This window comes from Pogoniulus pusillus, chromosome 23, assembly GCF_015220805.1.
Source record: "Pogoniulus pusillus isolate bPogPus1 chromosome 23, bPogPus1.pri, whole genome shotgun sequence".
NCBI classification, from domain to species: domain Eukaryota; kingdom Metazoa; phylum Chordata; class Aves; order Piciformes; family Lybiidae; genus Pogoniulus; species Pogoniulus pusillus.
In genome coordinates, this window is record NC_087286.1 from 13,508,299 (window position 1) to 13,528,529 (window position 20,231).

General features: G+C 44.6%; 1 protein-coding gene and 1 long non-coding RNA gene across 18 annotated transcripts in view; both read left to right on the forward strand.

Moving 5' to 3' along the window:
- Positions 1-599: 599 nt before the first annotated feature.
- On the forward strand, positions 600-3,445 carry LOC135185824 (uncharacterized). The gene is made up of 2 exons (XR_010306640.1): positions 600-738; positions 3,299-3,445. It is a non-coding gene; the product is annotated as an uncharacterized LOC135185824 (long non-coding RNA).
- A 2,914-nt stretch (positions 3,446-6,359) lies between these two features.
- PARD3 (par-3 family cell polarity regulator) overlaps positions 6,360-20,231 on the forward strand; it is a 456,724-nt gene continuing 442,852 nt past the window's right edge. For 5 of the 17 annotated variants that reach the window (XM_064162587.1, XM_064162590.1, XM_064162592.1 and 2 more), the window contains exon 1: positions 6,362-7,347. In XM_064162587.1, the coding sequence (XP_064018657.1) occupies positions 7,228-7,347 (120 nt within the window). In that variant the 5' untranslated portion in view covers positions 6,362-7,227. Of the gene's footprint in view, positions 7,348-20,231 lie in introns of all 17 variants that reach the window. The other 12 variants (XM_064162588.1, XM_064162593.1, XM_064162601.1 and 9 more) reach the window with 7 other exon arrangements.

Here is a 20,231-nt window from a genome sequence, read left to right on the forward strand (position 1 = left end):
TCTTCTTGCCTCTTGCATCGTGGTGGACTTCATGTCCTATGTGTGCCAAGGCTAGTTAGGCAGCTTTGGATTGGAAAAGGCAGCTTGGTTTTGATGACAGATTTTAAATGTTGGGCTGCTTTTGTGAAGGAATAAAATATCCTTATGGTGTAAAGCAGTGCACTGAATATTGGAAAACTTATTTACTGTCATCATCTTTTCTGTCCTGGATAAAATACATTACTGCTGGTGTGTGACAATCTGTCATGGATTTTAGCTCATGGGACTTCTCTTATTTCATCTGAGGTTTCTTTTTACTGGTATCAGCAGCTGCAAATACTTTTAAGGAAGACAGGAGGAGGGAAGGCAATAAAAGGATGTGAGATGAAAGAAGTGGGCTTGGGTATGGAAAGGAGAATAAAGCAGAGAAAGAGGAGAAGAAAAGACATTTTGAGGTTTATGAAAGCAGAATGGGAGAAAGGTAGGAAAGAGATCATGTGTCCCCTCTTCTGGATTCTTTTTTCCTTATTTCATTTTTTTCTAAGAAAGACATTGAAAAATCTTAAAAGCAATTTAAGAACATCTCAGCTTTCTGCTTTCCCCCCATTTCTCTTTAAAGGGAGCTAGGAAATGCTCAGAAGTACTCCAGTCTGGTCATAGCATATGTCTGGAAAGTTTTGGAAGTTGTCAGAAAGTGCTTTTGCAGTAGCAGTGAAGGTGACCACCTGTATCCTGGTCACACTCCCTACAAGGAATCAGGTAATTAATTTCCTGCAGCTTTTCCATGATTTGACACTCCTCCACTGGCCTGTGCACTAGAGAAGGGGTTCTGCAGGTGCTAGGGGACTTTGCTCAGGAGCAAATATTTATGCAGGAGTGATAGATAGTGTGTGTTATCAGCACGAGTAGCAGCAGGAGTGCATTTAACTCCATATGTAACAGAGATGAACGTGTTCCAAGTGCATGCCTGTGTTTATATCCCTTTAAATTCCTGTGCAAATTGGAAAGCCTCTGCTGCAACATCCTTACTCCATGTAGCCCTCTCTGTTACCCTCAACACAGGGAGAAACTGAGCAGAGGACGTATCTCCTCTCAAGCTTTATCAGTATTTTCTGCAATCATCAAGATGATAACTTGCCATCCAAAGCCATAACATTCCCCCATTCCCTTTCAGCCCAACAAGGTTGAGAAGTGGGTGAGAAATTAAACACAGATCCCTCAGAGGAACACCAGCTGAGAAGCATATTATTAGCATGCTTATAAACCACATGAATAATTTGTCTGGTGGAATATATGTGCTATCATGTTTTGATGGGCCTTTAGACTCACATACCCCGTGGGTGTTCCTCTTCGTGTCACAGGAAGGTATTTTTTCAGGAATGCTCATCAATAGATAAAACCTGATTGTGGCAAATGATTTGGCACAGCTTCTCCTCAGCAAATGGGTTCCTCTGACAGTATTTGAATTAATTCCAGCTCTGGCAAGTATTCGACAAACAGAGCCCAGTACTATAGCTCTGTGTTGATATTGTTTATGCATTATTTGAGTAGGGTAGATAAAGCCCAAGGGCCTGATCCAAAGCCCGCAGAAGTCAGTGAATAAACTCCACAGGCCTTTTTAGTTGCTGGAATCCTGTATTCTGTGCCTCAGAGTTTGGAAATCTGTGTCAGAATCTTCACTGATAACTGAAAGGCTGGATGAAAAGCAAAGAGCAAACTTCTGGACAGCAGAAAGAAAGGGGAGGGGAAACATAAAATCATAGAATGGTTTGGGATGGAAGGCACCTCCAAAGGTCATCTAGTCCAGCTCTGCTGCAGTCAGCAGGGACATCCTCCACTAGATCAGATTGCTCAGAGCCTTGTCAAGCCTGACCTTGAGTAGCTCCAGGGATGGGGCCTCAACTGCCTCCCTGGGCAATCCGCTCCAGTGTTTTACCACCCTCATAGTGCAGAACTTGTTCTAACACCCAGTCTAAATCTGCCCTTCCCTCATTTCAAACCATTGCCCTTGTCCTGTCACTGCAGGCCTTGCAAGCAGCCTCTCTGCAGCCTTCTTGTTGTTCCCTTCAGGTACTGGCAGGCTTCTATTAAAGCTCTGCAGAGCTTTCTCTTCTCCAGGCTGAACAACCCCACCTCCCTCAGCCTGTCCTTGAAGCAGAGTTGCTTCAGCCCCATGATCATCTTCATGGCCCTGCCCAGCCTTTGAGTAGTTTTTGAAGATGAAGACTGAGATGAGAAGTAACCTCTGATATTTTTAGAAAAGCATCAAATTTCTCAAAGCCCAAAGATAAAACTGAAATGCATGTCATAGAGTCTTTAAGTCATTTATTCTGCAAATAGCCTGCAGTTCAGTCTTCTGTAAATCAACCACATTCACCTCAGTTTCTTCTAGTGGTCATAAAATCCCTAAAGTTCTAGTATTTTTAACAGCTTTACTGTTAATTACTGGTAATTGAAAAGTTGATAAAAATGTAATTTTCCTAATGATATGTTTGTGTTCAATATTATAGGGATAGGCAGCAATGACTTTTCTACTTCAATTATCTAGTTTGTTCCACGCTGAAAAACATTGAGATTGTGCTTTTTTTCATCCCATAGTTGTTGTTGGGAAGCTCTGGTGACTGAATGTCTGGAGCTGCTCTTTGAAATTGGGCAGGGATAAAATTCCAAATCTGTAAAAGTGCTCTTTCTTTGTCCTGTGAAATTCTGTGGGGATTTTCTGATCTCAGCTGCTGACATTCACTATTCCCCTTCTTCCTTTTCCTTTCCTTTCCTCTGGAAAGCTTGCTGAAACTACAGCTGATGGCAGACTATGGGAATAACTGGGCTAATAATCCCAAAGCAAACACATTTGTTGCAGCAGAAGTCTGCAGAGCTGCTTCTAGTTAAGGAAAATATTTACAATCCTTGAAAATAGTTCTTTTAAAAAGTAGCTTAAGACCTGGATGGAGGCAGACAAAAATCAGCACTTTCACCTCTACTCGTTCTTTAACCCTAACCTTTTTGCTGCCTGAAGTTGCTTGAGGCATAGATTCAGCCCTTGGAAAGGCCAACAGCCTTGTGGCTTTCCCTCAAAATAACAGACTCTTCTTTGCTACAATTTCTCCATTCTGTTTTACCACCAAGAAGAATTCTTGTCTTCCCAAACTTCGTGCTTCAGCATCTCCTGAGTCTGACATTAATACCTGTGCAGTTTGGTAACTACTTTTTAATGATGTGAGGACTTCCCATTCCCCAAATCCCAGCCTCTTTTGAGAGGTGCTATAAAATATTTCTTTTTATTCATCCTTGGGTTTTGTCTATTTATTTTTTTTTCCAGACCAGAGCTGGCCACAATGACTTGATGAGTTTTAACGATTGTCTCATTCATAAAACATGCTATCAGGAAGCATTGTCTTTCTCCTTTGTGTAAGCACCATCAGTATGTAAAGAAAAAAAATCACAGAATAAAATGGTAAAAAAGTCATCTGGCTCCTATGGTTACAAAGCTATTCACAGAAAGATCTCAAAGAGTTACAGGCATGCATATTATCTTGGTAAGATTCATAGAATCAACTAGGTTGGAAGAGACTTCCAAGATCATCCAGTCCAACCTATCACTCAGCCTTATCCAGTCAACTAGACCATGGCACTAAGTGCTTCATCCAGGCTTTTCTTGAACACCTCCAGGGATAGTGACTCCACCACCTCCCTGGGCAGCCCATTCCAATGGGAAATCACTCTGTGAAGAACTTCCTCCTAACATCCAGCCTATACCTCCTGACAGACACTGGGTTAGATGGACCCAGTGCTGACTTCTGCAACCACTGCAACCATCCTTTCCAGACCCTGTCATTCTATGGCTCTATGATCACAGAACCACAGAATTAACCAGGTTGGAAAAGACCTCTAGGTTTCCATGATCTGCATGCCATGAACAAACTACTAACCCCCAACATATTAAAAATTATTCCAGAGAATTTCTTTGATATAAAGGCAGGATGAACTGTGAAATAGCTCTGGAAATCAGCAGCATTCTATTGCCTGAGTATTTTTAGCACCCAGATAAAAATGATTTCTAGTAATTGGCATTGACTTACATGATTCTCACTCCTTGCATGTTTGCAATGTTGACAGAAGGGGTTTCAACCTGGTGGCCTTTTTGAACAGAACTTCAATATTAATCAACTGGAGATCTCAAGCTTTGATTCTCTCCATCCCATGCTCCATCTCCTACTTCTTCCTGCCAGACAGATAATTGCCTCTAAATGGAAACCTTCCAGCAATGTACTGGTTAACAAATGGTCGGATTCTATAGTATATTAGCTCAGAGAAGCTCAACATCCAGAAGGAGATCCAAGCCACCCATACTGCAGCATGGTGTCCTCTTGTTAAGTACATGCAAAGTAATTGTAATTTTTGTAAACTAGCAACTCTTGCCAATTTCTCTCCTGATTAGTATAATCCTTTTCTCATAATCTCTTATAATAATGTTTTATACTTCATTTATCTTACATAATAAGACCTTGGACAATCTCACATGCTTGTTACATCTGTTTGTTAAAGCTCACTCTTCCTCCTAAGCCATCAACAAACACTGTGCTTGGTAAACTCTGCTCAAAACGTTTTCACAAGGGTGTATGTGTAAGTTGTATGTGTCTAGTGGGAAAGAGACAGAGGTCCTCATTCCTGTCAGTACTATCACTATTTGTGTGGGAGTGTTCAAGCTTTGGCCTTAAATCAGATCCCAGGAAAAAACTTCTTTTCTTTGTACTTCACTACTGAAGTGTCTAATTTTACATATTTTATAGAAAAACTGTCAATATTGATTTTAAAACCATTTTATATGTGTATATATGTATGTTTTTTTAGAAGATGTTAGAGCCGCTGGGAAATCTGCCAAGAAACTTACTAAAGACACTAAGAGCAGGAATTAAATCCCAGAAAAACACGAAAAACCTGTAGTGGTGTCTGAACAGTGAAATAATTACTGTCAACCAGTAACTGGATCTAATAAGTCTTAAAGCAGTGGTGAAGTTCCTGATATGCAACATTATGTTTCAGCAGATAAATGCAAATGACAACTGAAGTACAATGTTGAACATTACAGGGTCTGTGCCTCTGTTAAATTGCTTGTTAGAGACAGCCTCGAAGAGTCTCTGTGGAGTTAACATTTTTACAGCTGTTTCTGTAAGTTTCTCATGTGATGTCTGTTAAACCAGGGATTTATACCTCTTTCATCCTTTCAAGTATGTTCCCAGTTACTCTTGTGATCACCCAGAAAGTACAGAAACAGAAAGTTAACATTGCTTTTTGACATTTCACAATAATAGATTTGGTGAGCTATGGTCATAAAAATGCAGAGCGTGCTCAGTTGTCTCAGTCATGAACTGTAAACTGTTTACTCCAGTTCTGTTTAATTTCTACCTTTCTGAATTCCTTCATTCTACCTTTATTCCACGTAAGAGAACACTGGGGATATGATAAATACTAGAACATGGCAAATGTGCTTCTTTTCTACTTTAACAGACAGATGTATTGTTTTTCATAGAGCATTGAGATCTTCACCATTATTAGTTCAGATAACTCAGGTGAGTAATGGTAATAAAATTAACATCTAAGCTTAGCATTATCTGCAGGTCAACAGATGGATTGTTTGGTATTGTCAGTATCAAAAAAGCTTTCTCAAACTGCAATTAGCAGGAGAAGTTCAATATTTTTCCATTAAATTGTATTAGATACATATAGGACCAAACTAATAGAAATTCTACTTCATTTTCCTTCTCTGAAAACTGCTAAGTGGAACATAAAGGGCAAGGGATGCAATTTCCACCTTACCCTTAACTGGTCAATAATGTCACCTTTGATTTTTTAAGAATGCCATTAATTCTGCTCCTTAACTGCTCCTTACCTACTAAACCACAGATGGCTTTGCCATTTGTACCGGGTTAGGAGTTCTTGAAGTTGCTAATACTATTGCTGTGGGAACAAGGGTGGACTGCCAACTGAGACAGCTGCCAGCCAGGGAGCACTGAAGATGTGCTGGAGTGTCCTTTGTAGTAGTAGAAGGACGTAGACATTAGGTGCTATAAAGCTTACTTGAACTTCATGCCTCTAGTACTACGTACAAGTTCAGAGGGAAAAAAAAGAAAAAAGAAAAGAAAAAAAGGCAGCTTTTTCCCCCTCCCTGCCTTCTTGTCCTATAAACTCTTTCACTCTGCAGCTAATTTAAACTATTCCGTTATTTCTACCCAAAAGAAATATATTGTCAGGCCACGCTGAAGGGCCAGTGAGCAGCTCAACTCCATCGCCCTCAGTGAAACCTCATGAAAACATGCGGGTGCTGTCTGTAAACCATTCGACTTTTAACGGCTTGGGGCAGATGTCGGCGCTGCCCTTGATGCTGACGTTACTGACGATGAACATTTCTCGGCGTCGGTTCTATTGCGCAAACATACACCCGAGGGGTGCCCGAAGACCACCCGCTTTCGCCTGACTGCGGTGGCCTCTCCCCAGGCTGCGAGAGGGCAGCAGAAAGTGCCGCTGCCTACCGCGCGCCTTCTCTCTGCCCTCCCTGCACTCCTGTGCTTGAGGCAGAGGGGCCGCAGGCTGCGCCCGCCCGGACCCAAATGCGCCAGGGGGCTGAGGGTCGAGGACTCAAGCGGTTCCTTGTGCCGCTTCGGCCCCGGCAAGGCACAGCAAAGTGGCTGCCGCGGCACACCCTGGGGCTCGGTCCTGGCACGCCTCCGCCCCGTTGGGACCGAGCGCCAGGCCAGACCTTCTACCACTGGCTACCTGGCTCCGGTAACTAGGCCCGCTCTTCAAAGGGAACCGTCTGTTTCCCCCGCTCCGGCCACACTGCCCGGCGCCCCGCGGAGCCGGCCGATTGCCCCCGCCCCGCCCCACGCCTCCGGAGCGGGGAGGCAGCGCCGCCGCCGCCCCGCCCGCCGCTGCTGCACGCCGGGGCAGGCGCCGAGCAGGTGGCCGTAGGCAGCGGGCAGCGCCACGGCATGTGAGCAGCCCCGGGCTCGCCGCTCGGCCGCGCTCCCTCGGGACGGCAGAACCCACCCCGCTGTCTGGCGCTGCCCTCCCCTCGCGGGGCCGGCCGCCGAGGCAGGGCGACCGCAGCAGCAGCCCGGCGGCGGCGGCCGGGGGCTGAGCGCCGCGCCCCGTCGCGGGTCGGCCGTGGCGGAGGGCGGAGAGGAGGAGGAAGAGGAGGAGGAAGGCTGCGCGGGGCCGGAGGGACGCGGGAGCCCCCGGCCGCGCAGGATGAAAGTCACCGTGTGCTTCGGGAGGACGCGGGTGGTCGTGCCCTGCGGGGACGGGAACATGAAAGTTTTCAGCCTGATCCAGCAAGCAGTGACCCGGTACAAGAAAGCGATTGCCAAGGTAAGGGGCGCAGGGAGCGGCGCCCGCGATCAATATGGCGCTTCCCGGAGCGGGTTGGAAAGCGAGGGGGAAAGTCCGGGCTGCCCCGCCGGGGCGGCGGGACCGGGGCCAGGGGTGACCGGCAGCGGCAGAGCCCTCCGGGGAGCGTGTAGTCAGCGCTGCTGAGGGGGAGCCGAGTTAGGCGGGGAGGGGGAAGCGGAGGGCCGGGGGCGGCCCCTCCGCGGAGGCTAGTACGGCCCCAGCGCGGCTCCCCGCGGGCGCCTGGCGGGCCTCGGCCCTTTGTTCGCCAGTGCCTGGCGGCGAAGTGGCGGCCCCCAGGGGTGTCGGTGCCGGGGCCGCCCGACCTCGGCCGCGTAAGCGGCGCAGGACTGGCCGTGCCGGGTCTGCCCCGGGGTGGCCGGTGGGGCCGAGGCGCCGCGGGCCGGGCGGGAGTCGCCGCGGAGGGCTGGAAATCCAGCTCCAGGCTTCCTGGCCCTCCAGGCCCGGCAAGGAGGGCGGAGGGAGGGGAGCCCGCCTTAGGGGCGTCCGGTAGCCCCCCGCGGGCCGTCCCCCTTGCGCCGGACCAGGGTCCCGGGGGGCTGCAGCAACGCGGCCGTCCGCGTAGCTGCCGCACTACTGGAGTCCCGGGGGGCTGTGGCGGGAGAAGGCTCCGCCTGAGCGTGAGGCATTCGCGGTGCCTCGGGGTGCGGGGAGTGCTGGCCCGGCCCGTGATGGGGCTGGTCCCGGGTGCCGCCTGCGCTGGCCTCCCTCAGCCCCATGTTGAAATCCGTGTCAGTGGGTGTGCAGGCAGTTGCACACTTGGCTGTCCCTTCGCGGAAGATTTGTTGGGCTCTCCCCCCCAGCCCTCTCTTTTTTCCGTTTTCCCCTCTGTACTCTGTTGCTGCAAACTTCTTTTTAATCAATCGGTTTGCTGGGACGATGCGACCGTTGTTGGCTGACGACTTGAGCAGTGCCCTTCCCCGTTGCTCTGCCGTCCAGATGGTTGTGTGCTTTTCCTCTTCAGCCCTTCTGACACTCACTCTTCTCAACCTGGAAGTTTTGCCGACGCTCAGGCTCTCTGAAACCTGAAGGAATGCTATGAACAGTATATGGATTGGTTTGAGGTGATTCCTCAGAAAATAGAGATCACTTTTCTTGAAGGATTCCGGTTGCTGAGAGAAGTGTAACCGAGGTTTCCATCACCTCCCACTTTATTCCTGAAGAACTTGGCTTTCAAGAGGACAAGCACATTCTCTCCGTGTTTTTGTTACTCCTGTAACTCAGTTGTGCTTCTGGCTGGAAAAAGACTAAAATGATTCACTAGGATATGGCCGTGGCTGCATACCAGCTGTTGTTTATATAGAGCAGTCTGCACACAGGAGACAGTGGCCAAAAGTACCTTTCTGGTTAAGGATGGTAAAACAGCAAGAGATAAAGTTCATCCCTTGGGGAAGCACCAACATCCAGATGAGAAGTCTTTGCAGAATTTGCTGATCAGTCCTATGGCATGAATAAAAAGAATTATTTTGCCGTGTTATGTTCTAAAATCGTGGCTTGTGTAACTCCTGTGGCACTGGACTGCATGCTGGTTTCCAACTGCTAAATTGCATTAAGGGGTGGTAATTACATTCTGCAGTGTAATGTTAACCCTGGAAGTGATTGCAGTAGTGAGCATAGTGGAAACACAGGCCCGTCACCAGGAAAGGGTGACATGGTTACAAATGATGGGTGTTTGTTCAGGAAAGAAGTGGCCCACCTGTGGAACCATGGAAGATTCAGAATGTAGCTCTTCCTTGAATGCACCAGTGTAGTTGCTAAAACTTTTGCAGAGCTGCAGCCAGGTTTTGACTGACCCCTAATCCCCAAAGCTCACCATCCTGGGTTTCAAATGATGTGATGGTTTTTATGTTAGTGTTTTTGCGGTGGTTATGCTGTGTGCCACTGGTATGGACAACGTACCTGTAATTGCCAAGATTATTTTTCTTGTATGGAAATACTGTGGTTGAAAACACAGTAGTAGACTCCACAAGCTTTCTCTGAGTGTTTTTATATAGTCTCAGACCTTAATTGTAGCATCCCAGACCTTACTTGTAACTTATGTTCGCTGAAGATTTTCTGTGGTGGTGTTTGGGTAATAAGGAGGTGGATCCTCAGTGTCTCTTAAGTAAGTGTACAGTGCTGTTTGCTGTACTCATTGCAGAGTAACATAGTAATTTTAGGATTTCATTGTCAGGATTTCATAGATGACTGTCTTTTTATAGTAGTTAGCTGGTTTCTTGCTATGCTGGTGTAGCAGCACATGAGCAAATCACTTCAGAACGTGACCAGAGAGAACAGGGTAATTCAGAAACTGAGAGGATGGAAGTATGTGGGCGCATGTGAAAGTGTGGTTGACAGCTGGTATTAAACACAGACTGAAATCTACTTCACCACCACTGTGATGTTGTGGAAAAAAAAGTGGAAGATTATTCGAAATACTTGAATTGAGTTTATGGTTTTATAGGAAAAACAGCGTTTTCTCATCCTGCAAAAATGTGTCTGCTGTATGCAGCAGCTCTTCAGGAGAGCCACTTGAAGCCTCTAAGGACTGAGTTGTCAGCCCTTCCCATGTTACCTCCCGCTTTGTCATGGTTTCCAGTTGTGAATAGCAAGAAGAGGTCTGTGCACGAGTGCTTCTGACATACCTGTGCAGTCATGGTGAGGCAGCCTGGCATCATGGTTGTGGAGTGCCAGGAATGAGTAACTTCAAATTTGACCTCGATTTTCTGGCATGGTATTATTTAGATTGAAGAGACATGTTGAGAATGGCAAAAATACCTCTGGGAATAAATCCATGTGGTAGTAAGCTTCTCCTCTCTGTAAAATATGAAGACTTACAAAGCATGTAGATAACACACCCAAGTACTGCAATCCTGGGTGTTAGGAGGAGGTTCTTCACAGAGAGAGTGATTTGCCATTGGAATGGGCTGCCCAGGGAGGTGGTGGAGGCACCGTCCCTGGAGGTGTTCAAGAAAAGCCTGGATGAGGCACTTAGTGCCATGGTCTCATTGGTTGGATAGGGCTGAGTGCTAGGTTAGACTGGATGATCTTGGAGGTCTCCTCCAACCTGGTTGATTCTATGATTCTAATCCGTGGTTTTGATTAGGATTCATAAATGTGAAGACAACGATTCTGGGTTAGCACTGCTGCTAGTAACAACTCTTCAGGTACAAGGTACATTACTAATATGTCAGGCTGTTCCTCTGCTTCTATTCCAACAGAAGCTTTCTGTCTGAAGTGATGATGCTGGAATAGTCCACTTTGTCCAGGGCAAAAATCGATCATGCTTATTGAAGCCTTGTTTGCATGGTGGCAACCTAATGGACGCTCTCTGTGTGGCTGGGTTGATGCAGCCTCTGGCACAATTTCTGAGTGAGTGTTAGATGAGTACAGTTTGGGCAGGGGGCAGCTGGCTTGAGAAATGGTAGCTGAGTTTTCCAAACTCTATTGGTCAGGGCTATGCAGGTTTTATGTTGATGCAGTTTTGCTTATGGCTTCCTAGCAAGTAATTGAATGGTTAAAAAAAGCTGGGAAGAAGGTAAGAGGAGACAGTCAGCTGCACATGGCTGTCTTAGTGACAAGAGCTGATGGGCTGCTCCAAAAGAGAGCAGACAGGTGAGATGATGTGTGTTTACCAAGTGGTCAACTATAACCTGATGTTAAAATGTAGAAAATAAAAACTAAGTATTTGTACAGCGTGTGGCTTTGGTTTGTTCAAGTTGTAGCCAGAGGTCATTCTGGCTTTTTTTAGTGACTTTCAACTCTCGTCATCATCTCTGTGTGCTTCACTTTGTTTTTTGGGGGGGATAACGTAGGTGTTTTCACTTACTGTTGTTCTTGCATGGGTAATGGGTGGGTATATTATTAGTTTAAGAATGAGTGTTTGGATGTTGTCTTTATGTGATGTAAATAAGAATACGAAATAGAAAGCCATAGGTTAGAGTTGTTTAGTCTCATGCTCAATCCCTGCAGTGTCTCTGGAACCGCTCTATCTCATGTCCTGTTTACCATGGGCTTGTAAGGATGTTTCTCCACCTTGTGTATAGGAGGACTCCTGAGACAACTTTTCCTTCCATCTTACCAAGTGCTGTGGGAGCTGAAGTTTTCTGGGCTTTGTGATGTGGTACATTAATATCTGTGAGAAGAAATTGTAATACACTCTTTGATAGTGTTTGAAGGCTGGTAAGAGAGAACTCCAGGCAAGTTGGCTGTGTATGCAAAGGGAACAGGTGTCAAATGCCTATATGTTCAGTTTGTACATAGGATCTTGGGTCTCTCAGAGCTTAAAGCTTCCTGCCATTGCTGGGCCTGATATTTATAGGCAGGGAAGTGTGAGAGGGGAGGCTGGTGGTATCAGTCAGTGTGTGAAGCTTTTTTCTGTTACAGTTTAAAAAACTTAATTTATTTTTCTTTCCCCATCTGACTGGGCCTTTTCAGGTTATTTGCTTAAAAGCCAGCTCTCAAACAGCAAATTATCTTCCAGGTACACAACAGCAACAACTTGATTGCTGTTTATGTTCTGCAGAGGTGTTTCACAGTGGCTTGTGAATGTCGTTGACAGGTCCTAATGCCCAAAGGTGGGTTAATAGGAAAATCTGCCAGTGTTGGTTGGATTTTGTGTTGGTTTTGGCCACTTGAGACTGGCCACTAGGTTTTGGGTGCAGGCTTAGCTGAGTCCATCAGTGCCTGTAAGGAAAGCACTGAAGTGCAATAGTGGCTAAACTGGGCATAAAAAAGGTTTTTAGTTCTGTTTAGAATTAGATTTCATTTTGTTACCTGTTTTAGGTAGAAAGAAGTCTTATAGGCTAGTCTCAGAGTGTGCAAGAACTCTGTGCATCCCAGAAAGGAATCAGAAACCCCCAAATCCCTTCCTATATCTGTTGTTCAGGTGACTGTTGGTTTACTTCTAGCTCATACTACCACGGTGAAGTCTCTGGGGCACCATGTTCAGTATTGGCTGGGTAGTACTTCACTGATGGGCCTGAAGTTAACCAGGAGGGCCCAGATTTTCTGGTGATGCTGACAGTTTTCTCATGATGGCTCGTGACCTGTTGGCTGATTTGGGCTTCCAACAGCAGTGGTGAAACCCAGTTGACAGGAACCATTACTCTGCTGTGGCTTGGTGACAGCTGTGAACAGCAGTGGAGAGCTGCTGATTTGGGAGAGGATCAGGATCTCTTCATCTTCGGAAGGCTGTTTTGTGATCCTGCAGTTTGGGAGTTGGTGTTGGAAATACATCAGTTTCGGAAAACTTCTTTTGAGCATCTTCTCTCCAACTTCCTGTGTGTTTTCAGCCAAATGAATTTTCCTGTCAACACAGGTGACTGATGCACTGCACAAGAAGTTGCAGGGTAAAGTTAGGAGTGAGCCTTCAGATCAAGTATGGCAGTGGCTGTGCATGTCTTGCATGAGGACTTTACCATGCAGTAGTGCTGTGCCCAAGCGATCTGTGGCTTGGGAGGTGGGCACCTGCCTGAGTCCTGCTGTAACCTTGGTAGGGCTTTGCAGCAGCCTATCTCTGCCAAATCTTGCTTGTGTCCAAGCATCCAGGATACGAGAGCGGAGAGCAGAGGCTTGCCTTCGACAGGCCTGAGAGCATGCTGGGGCTGTACCTACGTTGTTTAAGCAAGGCTAATAAAGAGGAAGACTGAGTTCTGTAGTGCTTAAGAAGAACACAAGGAGTGGACAGGATGTAAGCTCTTCAGCTCCGAAGGTGTTTTCCATAAAGGGTGTGTGTGGTAATACCACGGTTGGCTGCTGTGAGCAGCACCTGTCTGGATGGGATACATTATTGCTTTCAGTTTGGCATTAGGTGGTTTCTCAGCATTTCGGTGTTACTTAACAGTGATCAAAGTGAAGAGTGTGTTTGTGGAAGAGTGGCTTGAGAGTGATTTCCCTTGGAGCAAAGGCACCGTTCAGCTGCTGTGGGCAATTGCTATAGCTCTGAGGGGATGACTGTGCAGCAGCCTGTGAAAGTGCTCAGCAGGTTCAGAGAACAGTTCCTGGAGGCAATTTGGGTTTAGGGAGTTGCCAGCCTTTCTTCTCCTTGGCCATAGCCTTCCACCAGTGGAAAACCATCTGATTCTCATAGCCTTTTACACTTCTACTTTGCTTATAATGATCACAGATGTTTTAGTTCTCCTACAAAAACACCCCTGGAAGTAACACTTTCTCGTTTGTACCAGACTGTGACATCTTTTGGTCGTGGCACATTTAATCTAGTAAAATAAGATGGGGTAAATGGAGGAGAAACACTGGTGATGTTAGTTGTCCAGACTGTGGTTCATGCAGCTTTAAAACAGTTTCTTGGTTCTTCAAAGGAAAACAAACCTTTTCATCCAAACGTAAATTGAATGGATAAAACATGCAACAATGCTGAACCAATGCTTGTGTATATTGAAAATAGGGTGGAATTCTTCAGACATCAATCCAGACTATAACACAGATGTTCTCACTCAGAAGTATTTTGTGAGCAGTAAGAAAATAAAAAGTGGAGCAAAAAGTATTACAGAATTCTACAGGATACTTTATGCCATCTGTGCTTTGTTTTCCCCCCCTCACTTTCAATATACGTTTTCTTTGTTTCTTTGAGGTCATTTTACTGTAATGCTCAGCAAGTCTGGTACTGGAAGGTAGATAGAAAAAAACACCAAAAAACACCTTTTGAGGTAAGTTACATAATATGGTGGTGCTTCTTGAGAAGGAGAAAGAATACAGCAGCACAGACATCCTTAATACTTGTCAAAATTACTGATATTATGAGTAAAAGAGAAATTATTTGAATTCTAAATTGGGGGAAAAATGAAGTAACAAGGAACAGTAAAGCCCTTTTGGTTTTGAAATAGTAACATTAATTTTGGTTGAAATACTTTAGTAATGTCAGGTTTGTTTGTTTTTTTTCTTCTTACAGATGACTGTAGTTATTTTCTCAAATTGGTTCCAGCTATTTATTAAAGCAGAAATAGTTTTAATAACGTTTTTATTGCAATATGTGGTGTTCTGTTTTAATCAGGTACCAAGCACATCATAGTAAATGATTTCCTACTTCAGTTTGTTATTAAAAGTTGATACACATTAATAATCTATTTAGTGCCAAACAAAAAGAGATTTTGCTTGGTGTAGGTCAAATACACTATATCTCAGGGCTAGAATCTGTAGTGGAGTGCTAAAGGCCTGTTTCTGTGTGAAGGAGTGGCACTCTTGCTGCCCAGGAGGAGAGATGAGCATCCTATGGAACTGAGCCCTGGGATGCTGCTGTGTTCCTGCCAGGCATTGTGCTCTGAGGCTGGAACAGTCAGCTCATGCTTCCTGGATCAGTGTCTCCAGCTCATCAGGACTTGTATGGTAACAGAAACATGGCTGCAAAAGGGAAATGAGTGTGGGGAAAAGTGTGCTCCTCTGTAAGGTAGGAAAAAAAAGGATGGAATGTCCTTGGAGCTCAGTGAAAACAAATGCTTCTGGGGTAATGTTTGATGTGCCTTTTCTGTGTCTGGTGCCTGTTCTTTCACATGAGAGGGAAACAAGTTTACATGGAAGCAAGGCAGTAGTGAAGTAAATTAAGTACTGAGGAATAAAAAAGCTGAAGATGGGAAGAAACTGCTTAACTTGGAGTCCTGGAAGTAGATGCTCCATTTAGGAAGAGGATGAAAAATGGACCTCAGTTGTACAGCACATGTCACCCAAAAAACTTTTCCTTTTGAAAGAAACCTTTTTGGGCAGTATGCTTGGTGAAAGTAGTGAATCTCTAATTTGGTAGGGAAAGTAGAGACAGTTTTGGAAGAGCACTGTCACATTTTTGGACTTACTTTCTACATTTTATTACCTTCAGCCTGCTGCAGATGCAGCAAGATGTTGACTCTTGCAGGAGGAAGAAGCTGGCACATCGGTAGCAGTTTTCTTTTTTAAGTGGCCACATCGGTAGGGTTTTTGTTGCAGATGTGCACGTCTTTACAGACTCACAATGGCAATTTAAAAGATTTCTGGTCTTCCTCTCCTATTACTAACAGAGCAAAAACAAGGTTAGGTGAGTATAAAATGTTTTAGATGGAGCTAGGGCTTTTAGGAGTGCCAGTGTGTTTGTGTGTGCACATGAAAAGTACTTTCACCTTGCTCCATCTTTTTTGCATGTGCTTTCAGAGTTGTTGAGCTACTCTGTCTTCCCCCTAGGCAAAGGCCACATACTGTTTTTTTCCTCCTCTATTAAATGTTGGAAGCAATATCCTACTTCTGAGAAACTTGCAGAAATGCAACTCTTTGTGCATATAATGAGAAGAGCTACTTTGTTCCAAGTTCTTGGAGTCCTTCAGAACAGGAAGGAGCAGAATTCAATGGAATCTGGGAAAACTACTTCTTAGGGATGCTGCAGTACATCTGAGACCAAGTAGCTTGAAACTTTTGTTCTATTAACTTAAATGACAGTTAAAATTTTTTTGGAAGCTTCAGAACCTTCAGCTTCTTTAATAAACCGCTAAGTGGAATAACAAGGCTTGGTTTCATTTAGTCTCTCCAAGAACCTGTTGCACCAAACGTTATTTGCATTTTTCAAAGTGTGCATTTGTTTGTGCTGTCAGATTTTCCCCCTCTGCCTTCCCGTGAAGACTGCTTGCCTGCAGCTGTGAGTGTTGGGAAGCTGGCCAGCTACCAAGTACCAAAAGGAGATTTTAAGCAGCCAGGCTGCAGTGGCCAGCCTGTGGTGGCTGGCTGGTCCTGGCAAATGAGTTTCTGACCTCGGTGTGGCATGTAGCCTGTGAGGATGAAGAGGGAAAGGATTTAGTCCCCTTGGATTTTTTTTCTCCAGTCTTTTGGCAGTCTCCAGCTGCTGGAAGCCTGAAGTGATGCCCTTTGCTCAAAGTTATAGAATTGCTGTCACAGAGATTTAGTTAGCTGGAGAGTGGTCATCTCCATACACCTCACTTGTTCTGTTAGGTGTTTCTGCCTTTTACTAGAGGGGTGATTGCTGAGTAAGAAAAGCAGTGCTGCTGCTTGCTGAGGGAGAGGTGAGGAGCCTGGGCCAGCCATGGACCTGGTGCTCCCGGGCTGAGCTTTCTGCTTCTGCAGGGCTCCTGTGAGGTGTGTGAGAGGTCTTTGCTGAGGCAGCAGTTTGGGTTTGGATCAGGATGAGGATGTGTCCTGAGCTGATTCTTTAATGCTGATGAAGATGCTACTTCTGTTGCTGCACTAAGTCCTAGATGGGGAAAAAGTCCCAGCACAGGAGATGCCTCTTCTGTCCTAGTTCAATCAGAATCCTGTCTTCTGGGTTCATGATGCAGGTTTCTGAATCCTAGATTGAACATTTGGTTGTTTTTTTTTTCCCTGTTTGTTGTTAGAATACTATTTTGAGGAGATAGTGGAAGCAGAACACATCTCATCTGAATTTTCTTAACAGTTCTTACTGCTTTTCCTAGCTTTTCATGGAATAAAAAATAGCACAGTTAAAGCTGGTTGGTGATAATTCTGCAAAATTTGAAGTCCAAACTAAAAAAAAATGCAAGAAAAGAAATGGAGTGGGTGATATAAGTAGAGCTTTTAAATTGGAAATCATTAATGTCGGCTCTGTGTTGTAAAATAAGCAGTGAACATGGTTTTTAATGTCTGTAACTATGCCTGCAAAATATTTGTATGTTTTAAGTGCTGCCATTTATTTAGAGAAAAAAGCTTTTCTATTTTCTGTACAGCTAACCTGATCTGAAAAGAAGCTGTCATGTTCTGTATGTAAACCAGACTATTTAACTTATGGTTATATTAGGCAATGGAGAAGTGTTAGCCTGTGCCCAGCAATTGCTCATTAATACAATGCTTTGGCAAATTAGACCCAGATGTTAATATGCATGAAATGTTGCTGTAATCAGTGTCTTATCTTTCCTTTATTGGTATAGTTGTTAGAAGTCAAATTCTTGATGACCCTTTTGTTGCTTTGGTGTTGCCACAAAATAGTTATTGTTAGCTTGAAGCCCCCTGCTCAGTAGGAAGCCACCAATAATGCATATCTAGTATGGTAGCTTTTGGGGTTCATAAAGTAATTGGCTTAAAGGATTCCTGGTCCTCATCCTGTCTGTGGAGGAAAAAAGTTTGCTTTGCTGTTGTAATGCCCTAGCTGGGGAATGGAAACAGCAGTGAGGAGGAGCTAGCTTGTGTGAAAAGCTAATTTGTGCCCAGTTAAATATTCTTTTGATATTTGAATATGAAGTAATTAGGTTGGATGTGCTGCTGTTTACCTTTCAGCATCTGGAGAAGTCAAAACAAGCTGCTGAAGCAAACTGTGTCATAAATCTACTGCTGAAATTTTGGTTTTGGCAGTTGTGTGTTTCACATGGAGCCTAAACCTGCACGTTGTGGGAGTGTTTTCCAAGTGACCAGTGGGAGAATTGTTGAGGTGAATGGCTGAGAAAGGGCTTAGCAGCAGTCTGGTGTCTTCCTGCAGGCTGCATGGGGTGATCAGATAGAAGGGAGACTCCCACACGGATCTAAAAACACCCTCAAGGTGTGTCTGTAGCTGCTTATGCATGGATGCTGTTCTGCTGACCTGACTTTAAAAAAAGAATCAAGCAAACAAAGTTCAACATTTGCCATAACCATCACCAAACTTTGAATCCACTTTGTTCTGTATTATTTCCATTTCATAATTCCGCACTGGCTGGGTCTCAGAGTAAAGTAAAAAGGGATTCCCTCTCCTTAATTTTGTGTGGAAGTTATTAAACTGTTTTGAATCTAAAGCTCAATTAAGCCAGTTTTGTAAGATGCATGCCCTGTTTTACAGGTGGGCTGTGCTGCCTTGATTAGATCACGTCTGTCTGTGATCAGACAGTGTGCAGGCACTGCTTTAAATCTGTCTTCTGATTTGGTGTACCAGTGTTCTCTTGCTTTCTGAAAGGCTTGGTTTCTAAACGTTGGAGGTTGCTGAAGACATTGTGGATGGAGATCTGTTTTAAGACATAAGGAGTATCTGTTTTTTCCTTTTTGGTATTGTGTGATGCTGCAATAAGATGTTGTTAAATAGAGAAGGGAGAAACAAAATATCAAGAGCATTTTTAATGTTAAGTAATAGGCAGAAGGAGAAATTGGAAGTAAGAAAATTTACTACTTTGATTTTATTTTTTTGAATGTGGATTTAAAAAAGCATACTTGGTATAGAACTCCAGTAAAGGAGACTAGATTCTTAGGGCACTTCAGGTGCTAGCAAGTGCTTCATGTTACTTTTCACGTCATTTTTGTAGCTGTGTACTGGTGTAGGGCCTGTGCATTTGGGTAGCTTTTGGAAATCAGCGAATAAAATCCACTTGAAATTCAAACGTTTAAAATAGAGAATTTTTTTCTCACTTGTGTCTTCACTTCTGCCATTACCCTGGTCATTGCCTGGACTTGAATTTCTACAGCTGTATCCAGGCTCACTTCTGCTGAGCTGTGCTTGCCATGTGCCATGCAGTCACCAGCTCTGTTCCTACAGGATGAGGGGAGGCTCTGATTTGCAGCGTGGTTGGGCTGCCATGGTGTATTCCTCTATAGGAGATTAACAGTGCTAAAAACATGCTTTCATTACAGCATGAACTACTTCAAACTGCCTTTATTTTTAACGTGGAAATTATGCATACAGGTTGTACAAGCTGTTAGTAAAGACAAAAGGTTTTGTGTCCTTGCACAGTTAAATATTCACTGAGTCAGCTGTAAATCAGAGATCAGAGTCTTCAAAGAAGTTTTAATATGACTCCAGTAATACCTTCTTCAAAATGGAGAGGTGTTTTCCTTTGTGACAACTCCTCCTTACTTCATTTTAACTAATTTCCTAGTGCACAGGAGCTCGAGATAGGGAAAGAGGTATTTGTGGAAATGGGTAGGGGAGGCTAGAAATTCTGAGGTTAGATCGAAGGAAACAATTGCTACAGTGTCTTTTGGTTCCTTTCAGAAGCATTGCCTGAGTCCTGTGGTGAAGATACAGGAAATACCGAGTTAGCTTTGCTTCAGTGATGCTGTGATTTGGGAAGGGAAATTTATCTATCAGTACCCTGCTGTTTCAGATAGGAAATAGACACAGAGAAGGAATGGGCTCCTTTTAATTGCTGCCGTCTCAGCATAGCCCCGTATTATCTAGGGAGCTGAGCAGGTGTATTCCAAATGCTGCAGCAGCATCAGGTGTTCCCTTGGCTCCTTCTCTGCCAGGACCTCATGAACTGTTTCACACCACCACGACGTTAATTGCAACTTGCAGAGAAAAAAACCCAGAAGGAGTTTATGCATCTTTGCATTACCTCAGGAAGGAGGAAAGTACTTGGTTGTACTGGTTGTCTGTGCTGCAGCAAAACTGTGATGCACCAAGGGGTTGAAACTGCATGCAGCACCCAGACTAGGAACAAGGAGATGGCTCTCCAGAGCTCTTTCCTCTTAATGCAGTAATGTCCTCCTGTGCTTTGCCACCCTTCAGAAACCAAATCCACAAACAAACATTGTGTGACGTTGGCAAGCATGTAATTATCTGCATGGAGTATGCAGAGAAGGGAGACATAAAAGGCTGCTGACTGGTCCAGGACCACACAAGCAGCTGGGCACCAAGGTGGAAATAAATGCCGACCTGCTAGCTCCTTGACCACAAGACTATCTTTCCCCTCTAGTTAAGGATGTGGATAAAATATTGTTGTATTTAATCCTTCTCCTGTAGCCCAGCCTCTGTTATAGCTTTGGCTGTTGAAGACAAAGTCTCTTCCTCTGAGAAGTGGAGTCTGTCATATTAATCTGATTACTAATTTCTGTTTCTTATGCAACCTTTTTATTTTTTCCAATTCACTCCTCCTGTGGTGGAGACCTTTATATAGCAATCTGTTCTTGGCAGTGGGGATGTTGATTACAGTATTGCATACCTTTTAAAAGGTTTCTAA